Raw genomic sequence first — 11,037 nt, 5'->3', positions numbered from 1 at the left:
TCTAGGATGAGTGAAGCTATGATTAATGTAAAGTTGTAGAATAGGAGAAGATATACACTGCTCACAGCCCAAAGCATATCGCAGAAGAGTCTTGTGCCTCTCACATTAAAACTAGTACTGCCATCGAAATTGAAATTAAATGATATGTTTAAATAAATAAATATATATATATATATATATATATAAATATTAAACAGAAACAAAATATAATAAATGTAAAATATGATTTAAAAATAAAATTTCGAATTTAAAAATGTAATTTTTAATCATGTATAAAGTGTAATGATAATAGTAGTTAAATTATTTTAAATTATTTGATAATGAAAATTAATATTACACATTATTATTATAGAATACTTCACATAATAATAAATAAAGGGTTAATTGCCCCTAAATACACCACATTTCCTTGAATTCTACAATTGCACATCACCTTTAAAATCCGTCCCTAAATACACCACATTTCCTTGAATTCTACAATTGCACATCACCTTTAAATCCGCCCCAAAATACATCACCTTTATATTTTTTCTGTTTTTGCACATGACTAAAAAATCCCAAGAAATAAATTAAAGTGTTAATTTATAAATTTAAATATCTTTTTAGCAGCGGAAATATAATAAAATAAAATTCTTTATAAAGTTTAAAATCGTGTATATATATATATATATATAAGTATTTTTGTAAAGAAATAAATTCTCTAATAAATTTTTAGAAAGAACTTGAATTAAAAAAATAAACAAGTCATGACATTAAGAAAATAAAAAGAAACTTTTATTTTAATAAATTTCACACGAATTCGATATAATTTGGAATTTAGAGTTACAATAATCAAAAGTACCACATGAATAATATAATGAGTTTGAAAGAAACATTTTTTTAAATTTTTTTTTAAAGAGGTTCGACGCGCCCATTCGACTCTCCATGCGCCTCCAATGTCATTTACCTAAAATATTAAATATGGGATAAGCATACATAGTATACTTAGTGTGGGAACATGCAATTATTGTCCACGTTAATAAAATGATAACACATACGATCATAACATTCAAAATGACACAGTTTTGCCAATCTGGAAGCCACGTCATTTAAAGTGGTAACACCCTAATCTAATTAAAGTGTTAAATATAAATTTAAAATATCTTTTTAGCAGCGGAAATATAATAAAATAAAATTCTTTATAAAAATAAATAAACACTTTAATTTATTTCTTGAGGATTTTTTTAGTCATGTGCAAAAACAGAAAAAATATAAAGGTGATGTATTTTGGGGCGGATTTAAAGGTGATATGCAATTGTAGAATTCAAGAAAATGTGGTGTATTTAGGGGCGGATTTTAAAGGTGATGTGCAATTGTAGAATTCAATGAAAGGTGGTGTATTTAGGGGCAATTAACCCATAAATAAATAACTATTTTCATACACAAACATGTAAAATTTTAACAAAGGAAAAGAAAATAAAATATTTTAAAATTGTAGTAACCTTTTCGTTTTAAATTCATTTTTGATAATTTTTATACCATATCAAAGATCTTTTGATGAACTTAAGCTTAAGATGCACATTGAATATTTTGTTATAAATTAAATTTGATAATGTTTAGAAAAGAATTAAAATTATAAAAAAGAAAAGAGAAAAAGTAGTAAAAAAATTGATGGGAGAAGAGAGAGAAAAAATGGAGGGAGAAATCTAGGGCTGTAAACAAACCAAGCCGCACGCGAACTATTCGGAGTTCGGCTCGAAAAAAGCTCGTTCAAGTTCGTTTATAGAAGCTCCATAAATAAACAAACCAAACTTGAACTTAGTAGTATTCGACTCGTTAGCTCGTGAACATATTCGACAAGTGATTCAGCTTGAAAAATATAAATTATTAGTATATACAACATATATTTATCCACTAAAATTAATAATAATTGTATTAAATCTCTAATGAATTTTATTTGTTATAAGAAAAAAATTAATATATTTATTATTTTGAATAAAATAATTTATTTTTAAAATAAAAATAATCAGTATTTTGAATATAAATATAAATTTAGAAAGTTTGTATAAATTCGATTAGGCTCGTGAGCCGCTCATGAGCCTCAAAATATTCGGTAAGTAAAGTTTGGGATTCGAATTCGACACTAAACAGATCAAACTTGAGCACACCACTATTCGGTTCGATTACACCCCTAGAGAAAACTCCTCTTTTATATATTACGTATATAGATAGTTATTTCAATATTTCTCTCTCTATACAAAGATACAATCAAAGTCGAACTAAGTATAATAGGAGAAGTAGCAAATAACCCCCTATCATACAACCCCTAACACATTTACTTTTCTATCTCTTAATTGTGGGTTGTTAGCCCCTCAACATCTCATAAAGAGTGCAAAATTCTCCTTATTCTTGACGGACACTTAACACCGTTAAATAATTTTTATTTTTAATTTATTTTTTGTTTCACTATAATACTTGTTAAGCAAAATACATTCCTACAAATATTTCTACGCAAACCTCAACCTTAATTAATAATTAACAACTATCATTAAATATAAATTCACATGTTTTGGGAACAATCGAAGAGTACGTAAAGATTAAAATATGTAAGATTGGGTGCTCATAAGCTTTCACGTATCTTTCTTTATCATACCACTTGGATATCATGGTCAATGGATCCTGCTTCTTGGAGAAATAAATAGAAGCAATTGCATAAGCATATTTTAATCTTTGGGTACTCGTCGATTGTTCCCAAAAAATGTGAATTTATATTTAATGATAGTTGTTAATTATTAATTAAGGTCGAGGTTCGCGTAGAAATATTTGTATGATGTATTTTGTTTAACAAATATTATAGTGAAATAAGAAATAAGAAAATAAAAAACATATTTAACGGTGTTAAGTATCCGTCAAAAACATGGGGAATCTTGCACTCTTTATGAGATATTGAGGGGCTAACAGCCCATAATTAAAAAATAGAGAGATAAATGTGTTAGGGAATTATATGATAGGGGGCTATTTGCTACTTCTCCCAACTATAATTAAACGAAGTATTTTTACACTCTCCAAATTCATTATCGGATACCTTTGATCCAACCAAAATTTTGTGCAATACATCATCTTTCAAATATATTTAGTTTCTTTTCTTTTTCCCAAAACATTCAAATTTTCCCAAAATTTTCAATACAACCAAATAAAGATATAGAAAATGATCTAGTATACCATAACAAATGGGCCACGAAATTAGAAGCATTTGGGTTCTTAATGGAATTATCGCTGGCCCAAATTGGAGGCCCACTAAAATTCAGAAACCACTGCGACTCCATCTAAAAACGTCAAGAAGGCATAAAAGCGCTGGGCACATTCACACGCTTTTCTTTCTTCTCAGCTGTGTAAAATCATCCGCATCTGATCTTGCGCGTTTCATTCGATCGCTCTGGGAATTTGCTTCCTTCTCAAGATCTGATCTTCACCCCCAGATTTAAGCTTAAAAGAATCAGAAATGGCGGCGATTGGAGGACCCGACCCTTTGTTCGGATTGAGGAACAACTTTTACTTAGGGGCGTACCAGGCCGCAATCAACAACAGCGAAATCCCTAATCTCTCGGCCGACGACGCCGTTGAGAGGGACTGCCTCGTTTACCGCTCTTACATTGCTCTTGGAAGTTATCAGGTACGATTGGATGCATTCGCTTTTTGAAGATCTACTTTGGATGTTAGCATTGCTCGAACTAGAATTCGTTCTTGATCAGATTCTAAGTTTGTTGTAATTGTATTGTCTGGAGATTATTCATCGATTGTCTGTTTTTTCTGATCTTACTTTTTATGTGTAGCTCGTGATAAGTGAGATTGATTCATCTGCGGCAACACCACTTCAGGCGGTGAAATTGTTGGCTCTATATCTCTCCAGCCCTGACAACAAGGTGATTTTTTGGTTACCTTCGGTTGCAGTCCATGTCGTTGGCTTGATCTTTTAACGAGGAATTCTGCTTGTAGTTTTACCGATATTTTCAAATTTGTTGGGTCGTGCCTAAATTTCGTAAAGGAGAAATATTGTTTCCGGTTATGGATCTGCATTTCCCTCAACTTACATGAAGATCTTAGTTGGAATTGGCCCTGAAGGAATATAATTTGAACTTCTACTAGTCTCTAGGGTGGGGTTGACCCGTCCAAATTTGGGGTTAATCTGATAGATATCAAGCAATTTTGTGCCAAAAAGTGGTTTGACGAACAATGTTGGAGGATTAGTAATTTATGTTACTTTATTGTGTAGGAAACAGTAATTTCAAGTCTCCATGAGTGGTTGGCAGATCCTGCCATTGGAAGCAACCCCATCTTACGTCTTATTGCAGGGACCGTATTCATGCACGAACAGGATTATAATGAAGCTTTGAAGCATACTAATGCTGGAGGAACTATGGAGTTGTAAGTCCCCTTAATTGGTGCTGGGTACTTTAGATATTTCCTGTTGATAATCCAAGAATTTGATTCGGTTAAACTTTTGGTAGCCAGAATTACATGTGATACTAGCTAATTCTTTAATTAGTTATATCTTACTAAGTTGGCTATGAGTTTTCCCTGTGGTTGTCTAGTCAAAGTGTGCACACATTTACTTTAGCTTAATGATATTATGCTTCTGCAGGCATGCTTTGAATGTCCAAATTTTTCTTAAGATGCACCGTTCAGATTATGCTGAGAAACAATTGAGAGTCATGCAAGGAATAGATGAAGACCATACACTAACCCAACTTGCTAATGCATGGCTTAACTTGGCCGTGGTAAGAGTTGTTTCATGAGATATATACAGTAAATCCAAATTGTGGGTCTGGAGACTTACATATTGCTGTTTGAATCAGGGTGGTTCAAAGATACAGGAGGCATATCTTATTTTTCAAGATTTCTCAGAGAAGTACCCAATGACTAGCTTGGTTTTGAATGGGAAGGCTGTTTGCTGCATGCACAAGGGGGAATTTGACGAGGCAGAGACCCTTCTGCTTGAGGCCCTTAACAGAGTAAGTTTAATAGCCATTTCTTTTCTTAATATCATCAATGCTTCCGTAGCATGATAATTTTGAAGATTCAAACAATTTTAGTTGCTATTATTGGCGAGCTATTTTCTTTCTTTGAACCCAATTGGATGCAAAGCTGTTTTCCCACTAGAATTGGCTTCCCTATGTATGTACTTATGTGCCAGACCTGCTCGAGTGCCTTTTGCTTCATATTGACTTTTCCTCTCTTTTTTTGTGTGCTAAATTCTTTAATGATCTATGGCACACTAAGTTAGTCAGAAACATGCTGTAATTCCATCCCTTTGTAACATACTAACTTGTAAATTTCTGGTCTGCACAGGATGCTAAGGATCCAGAGACCCTTGCCAATCTGGTTGTTTGTAGCCTTCACCTTGGTAAATCAGCATCGCGCTACCTCAGGTAGGATTTATACCGTAATCTTCTCTAGAACCTTCGTAAGGGTTCATTAACTGAATGCAATCTTCTTTAGTTTGTCAGGGTTTATTGAATTATCAGTCAGTGTTGTTTGTTTTAGTTTTCTGTGAAACTATTCTCTGTGCATTTGCCTCGTCTTTCGGTGCTTGTTTACTGAAATTAGTTTTTACTAACTTCATGAGAGAAAGGGAACAAAAAGGATTTGAAGTTGCTGTATGCTGTTAAAAGATCTGTAATATTATTTTCCTCAAGTTGTATGACATTTCCACACAAAGCCTTGTAAATAATGTTTCTCCAATCTCTCTTCAGTTCATTGTCTGTTTAACCTAATATTAATAGTTTTGGTTAGGTGGAATTTCTGATATTTGTGTCTTTGCAGCCAATTGAAACTTTCACACCCAGACCACACTCTCGTGGTACGTGCGTCTGCCGCAGAGGAAAGTTTCGACAGAGCAGAACAAACAGTTGGGTGAAGAGTGTAGGAGCTGCAACAAGATTGCTTCTGCTCTGTCAATGAAAGTATATTTTTGGTGTAACATCTTGCGAAGAAATTTGTGTGTGGATGTTGTCATTTGTTGAATGGCATCAATTTGTTAGGAAAGGTGCAACATGACTATTTGATGTTCGACTGAGTACACTATATTGGATATCAAGATTGGTATATTTGAGCCTCGAGCAACATACGTTACGACTTAGTACAATTGTAGAATCTTTTGCTAGCGAAACAGTCTTGTTAAACTTTTTGGGATATAATTGTTGTTTTTGTTGTTGAATTTTCATCTCCTAACTTTTGGCGTGGTTCAATATGAAGTTTCACATCTCATCTTAGGAATAATGGCCGCAGTTTTATTTAAGTTTAAAATCAGAAATGAATGATCCCCATGTATAAAATTTTACCTTTCCAAGAAATATAATTCATTCTTCTCTTGAAATGAAGAAATAAAACGTGATGGATTTGTACCGCAATGTTGGGAAATAATGAATCGTGATGATTTGGATTGATCTACTAAGTTCCATTTTTCAATTTGTAAAAGTTGGCAACGGAAGTTTGTTGTTTAAAGAATTTTCATTTTACTTATCGAGTTTAGAATGTGTTGGGGATGTAGCTCAGATGGTAGAGCGCTCGCTTAGCATGCGAGAGGTACGGGGATCGATACCCCGCATCTCCACATTCTTCAGTTTTCCTTCTTTTTTTGCATATTTTTTTCTTTTTATTTAACACATGACTTTTGTGAGAAATTCCAAAATGTATGAAAGTATGTGTATTTAGAACACATTTTTATTTGTTTTGGGAAAAACCAAAAATTATGTAAAGTTTGTGGATTTAAAACAAATTAACCCTATTAATTAATACTAATTCCAACAAACTACAGAGTTGTAAATACTCCCATGTTGAGCGGGTCGTTAAATAAAGGCTTCAAACCTAGAACTTACAAGCATACTTTGAACAGCAAGAACCTGTGGAGGAAAAGTAAGGATCTTTCCACTCAAGAATTGCTACGACAATTGTAATATATATATATAATATAATACAAGAATTGAACTATACCTCTCAAACTATTATTCAACTAAATGTCTCCAATGCATAATCATTATATGAGGCGATTCCTACCATGCTATCAAATGTATCTGAATAGAGAAAAGAATACATCACACCCCCTGGCCTCAACTCCCCCTCTCTCTCCAACACTAGGAAAATTTTCCAAATTCAAAGCTCCGATGGAAGGGGGTGTTCATGTTAGTCCTCCGCTATGAATATCATGTTTTGAGCTTTCTATTTACGCAGACATCACCAGAGGAGCGCCGTACCCATTTTGGTGTGCCTTCTGCCATCTCCACGCCACCTGCAAACTCTCTTCAAGGTTAGTGTGTCTCGCTGTCCAGTTAAGCTCATTCTTGATCTTGGACGGGTCGCTGTACACTTCTGCATAATCACCAGGCCTGCGGGGAAGGAAATCAACTTTTATGGGAACCCCCGTTGCCTTCTTACAGGCTGCCACGAACTCCTTCACTGAGCTGCCTGAGACGCATCAAACTGTTTCAGCTACGACTCCATATCATTTAATCTAAGTGCTTGTTTGGTTCAAGTAGAGGAATGGAATCAAATAACAGGAAGGAATGATAATATTAACTATTACTTTTATTGGATATTTGGTTTAACAATGAAAAAGAATCACTTGTAAGGGTAATGGTTAACTCATTACCCAAACCAAACAACAAGTAGTGGATTAAATTAATTGAATCCCTCTCCAACCTCCAAAAATGTCCAACCAAACATGGGCTGAAAGCATTAACTGTACAAGGTGCTTACCTTTTCCTGTACCGACATTGTAGATGCCTACATGTCCAGGTTTCGCTTTCTCGAGGGCTTTGACATGAGCATCCACCAGATCGGTCACATCAATGTAGTCCCGAATGCATGTTCCGTCTGAAGTCTTATAATCTGTTCCACGAACCTGCAATTGGAAGATATTCAATTTTTTTATAAGAAAAATGTATACAAGAGAATAAGGGAACACTTCTCAAAGTTTCTAATGCATTCAATTATGTTAAGTCGAGTAGCAACATACAGACCTTAAGACCTGGAATTATTCCACGAGCAGCATCAAAACAAGCACCAGATATCCGTCCATGTTCACGTAGTTCCGGTCGGGGAGCTTCACCAAGCCTTCCCTCAGGATCCGAACCAATCACATTGAAGTATCTGATAGATTAACGAAGTTTGAGAGTTAAGTTACAAAATTGCAAGCATAGCTAAAATGAAGTGGGTACTTATTTATGATGCATGCATTCTGGTCAGGGAAATAAACGAGTTTCAGTTGCTCGATAGACTAAGCTGGGAGAGTGCGAGTAGTTTTGCAGGAAAAGTTGCTCGGTTATCTTTACAATCTGATGTTAAAAGGTATTCACAATAAAATACCTACCTTAGAATCATGACAGCCATATCAGAGTTCTTATGAAAATCCAGAATAATATCCTCTGCCATTTTCTTGGCTTTTCCATATGGGTTAATGGGAACCTGCAAATGTCAAAGAAAACCAGGCTTCTTAGTCGACATACCTCACCTAACAAAGCAAAGCACTAGACCGGAAGTGTAAACTACTAAACTTCATCAACCCTCACCTGTGGGGTTTCTTCTGTAATCGGCATCTTTTCGGGTTCCCCATATGTTGCACATGTGCTAGAATAAATGAATGTCTTTACTCCGTGAGCAGCCATGGCTTCTAATACAACAAGAGTATTTGATGTAATATTGTGATAATACCTGTTTTGCAAAAGCAGTTAGGTAAAGAATTTCTCAAAGCAAAAATGCACACATTGCAATTGCTAGGTTCCATTTTTCTTAATTCAAAAGAGCACTAATATCATATACCAAAAGAATTAGCATCATCAAAAGAAGAATCGGACATAAAATCAAGTTTGCCACTCAATGAAGTTTGAGATCTCAAAACACAGTTGGAATGGTAGATTTCAAGAGGAGGATGTGTTTTAGTTTATTCTGGCAACTCTCGACCAGCAGTTACCCTAACAATTTTCTTCTAAGCAAAGATATCAACGATTTCACTAACCAATTACAGATTATCTACAATCTTTTCTGAGTTCCACTTGACAGTGAGCCCATAATCTCAGGCATGTTGCGTAGCAGGAAAACATGCCTTAAATTATATCAAAAGATACTACTCACTTGAGTGGATCGAGAGTACTCTCTCCAACATATGCTACAGCAGCAAAATGCATCACTGCATCAAATGCATTCTCAGAAAAAAATTTCCTGACCTGTATAACCAAGGAAAAAACTAAGGTAAAACTTTGTGAACTCAATAATCGAGAAAAGAATCATAAAACAAATAGAACAGTGAGGATACCGATTTTGCATCCCCTAGATCGGCATAAATAAACTGAAGCCTCCCCGGCTCAGGAAATAATTGTTGCAGGACATGAATGGCACCAAGGTTTCCCCGTGAGAGATTGTCCTGTCAATTAAAAGTGCACCTCAGACCGGTCCCATGAACCAATTGTAGCAACGGAGAATTAGAAAGAGCTGTGAATATCAGAAAGATACCACTATAGTCACACGATAAAAATCCTTAAGAAGTCGCAATGCAGCATGTGAACCGATGTATCCAGCACCTCCAGTTACCAATACATGAGTCACACCGGGTTCATGACTGGAGAACTGTAAAAGGACATAAAAAGTGTGCTCATTTAATCTTAAGAGACTCATAAAACATGCAAACAGAGTGATGGGAGTTTGAAAATAAAATAAATTACTTGGCTTGGGGTGTTGAAATTTGGGGAATGCTTGAGCATAAGAATGCACAATGCTGTAAGAGTGGAAACCATTAAGATTTTTCCACAAAAATTGTTCTTCTTCTTCGGATCCGCATAATCCATGCCTGAAAAACAAAGAAATAAGATCAGAATCGATACAGAAACCACTGGAAAGAGGAGATGAAAAATGAGAAACGACGCTTCAGAGAAAGAAAACTGCACCTCCTAAAGACATAGATCTATTGGACCTCGGCTGAGCTCTGATCCTATTAAAACTCAGCATTGAGAAATCTCTTCTTTTATTCGTATAAAATAAATGGTTCTATTCAGATATTCACATCAATCACCAACCAATACACCCGTATCCTCGGATGTCCTGCATAAAAATCCAAACTATTTTTGTTAAAAGAAATTAATACAAACTGTTAATCAAATGGCTTATTTTAATTTTAATACAAGAAGAAACTAAAGCTGGGCCCTATTGAAAAAGATGGATATAATCACATTATGGAAAATTCGACCAGTAAATCGGAAAAATGCTTAAACCTATCTAAAGTAAGAAATTTAGCAGCTAATGAGACAGATAATACACAAGAACTCCAAACGATCTTGGAAATAACAGCAACATACAATCAAAACTAAGAGAAGAACATGCATTTTGGATTCAAACACCAAAGTTGGACTTAAAACTCTCAAGATCCACCTAGGTCAATCAAAATTCCCAACTTTTAACTAACCCAAAAAACTTAAGAAAAATTTAGAATTTGGCAGCCAATATAAACCAGGCAGGGTGTTCATGAATTACCAAATCGTCAAAAAAAGAGAGAGAAGAAATAACTGGAAAATAATAAATAAATAAATGGGAAAACCATGGCATAAAAGCTATACATATGAATCCCCAAACTTAATTTCGACGAAACTGAAGGCCCAATTTGGCATTAGCAGCGTTGCAGTGCAACAATGATTAGAGAAAAAGACTTTGATTTATTCATCCCACAAATCTCTCGGGACATGTATGCATGTATCTGAGTGATCACAAGATCTGAAAAATCAATAAAATCGATGAACAGAAAATAGAAGGCCTCCCATATAACAAAAGGGACAAACAGCGGTGACTCATATGCATTCAATCACGAGAAATTAGAAACCCTCAAGAAATCGTAAACAAGATCAAATTTTGGCTTATACCCTCGACACGAACAGGGATTGCGAAGAAACCCGAAATTTTCTTTTTCTTAAAAAACGAAAGTAGAGAGAGAGAGCAGGTGGCGGTGTTCCTGCTTGGGTCTGAGCGTGTACGCTTTTGAATTTGCTGCAAATAGGAAACAGAAGCACAAAAAAT

At 34.8% G+C, this 11,037-nt stretch overlaps 2 protein-coding genes and 1 non-coding gene across 5 annotated transcripts; 2 read left to right on the top strand and 1 right to left on the bottom strand.

Moving 5' to 3' along the window:
- The first annotated feature begins 3,322 nt into the window (after positions 1-3,322).
- LOC131026337 (coatomer subunit epsilon-1) lies at positions 3,323-6,196 on the top strand. The gene is made up of 7 exons (XM_057956190.1): positions 3,323-3,652; positions 3,813-3,902; positions 4,253-4,404; positions 4,622-4,757; positions 4,836-4,991; positions 5,329-5,408; positions 5,803-6,196. Exons 1-7 carry the CDS (start codon positions 3,482-3,484, stop codon positions 5,894-5,896), a joined length of 879 nt encoding a protein of 292 aa, XP_057812173.1. The 5' UTR covers positions 3,323-3,481; the 3' UTR covers positions 5,897-6,196.
- A 323-nt stretch (positions 6,197-6,519) lies between these two features.
- Positions 6,520-6,592, top strand: TRNAA-AGC (transfer RNA alanine (anticodon AGC)). Its single transcript has one exon. It is a non-coding gene; the product is annotated as a tRNA-Ala (tRNA).
- Positions 6,593-6,884: 292 nt separating this feature from the next.
- LOC131026336 (UDP-arabinose 4-epimerase 1) lies at positions 6,885-11,037 on the bottom strand. Of its 3 annotated transcripts, none has more exons than XM_057956187.1 (11): positions 10,884-11,037; positions 9,918-10,071; positions 9,696-9,820; positions 9,487-9,600; positions 9,290-9,397; positions 9,109-9,200; positions 8,547-8,688; positions 8,348-8,442; positions 7,998-8,127; positions 7,735-7,879; positions 6,885-7,443 (listed from the first exon to the last, which is right to left on the bottom strand). In XM_057956187.1, exons 2-11 carry the CDS (start codon positions 9,976-9,978, stop codon positions 7,202-7,204), a joined length of 1,254 nt encoding a protein of 417 aa, XP_057812170.1. In that variant the 5' UTR covers positions 9,979-10,071; positions 10,884-11,037; the 3' UTR covers positions 6,885-7,201. The 3 variants fall into 3 exon arrangements, with proteins under 3 accessions (XP_057812170.1, XP_057812171.1, XP_057812172.1); XM_057956188.1 differs by having other exon boundaries at positions 10,584-10,950; XM_057956189.1 differs by lacking the exon at positions 10,884-11,037 and adding an exon at positions 10,501-10,544.

The sequence above is a fragment of the Salvia miltiorrhiza genome, chromosome 5, assembly GCF_028751815.1.
Source record: "Salvia miltiorrhiza cultivar Shanhuang (shh) chromosome 5, IMPLAD_Smil_shh, whole genome shotgun sequence".
NCBI lineage: Eukaryota > Viridiplantae > Streptophyta > Magnoliopsida > Lamiales > Lamiaceae > Salvia > Salvia miltiorrhiza.
Note: the sequence above shows the minus strand (reverse complement) of the source record. Positions and strands in the feature narration are given on the sequence as shown.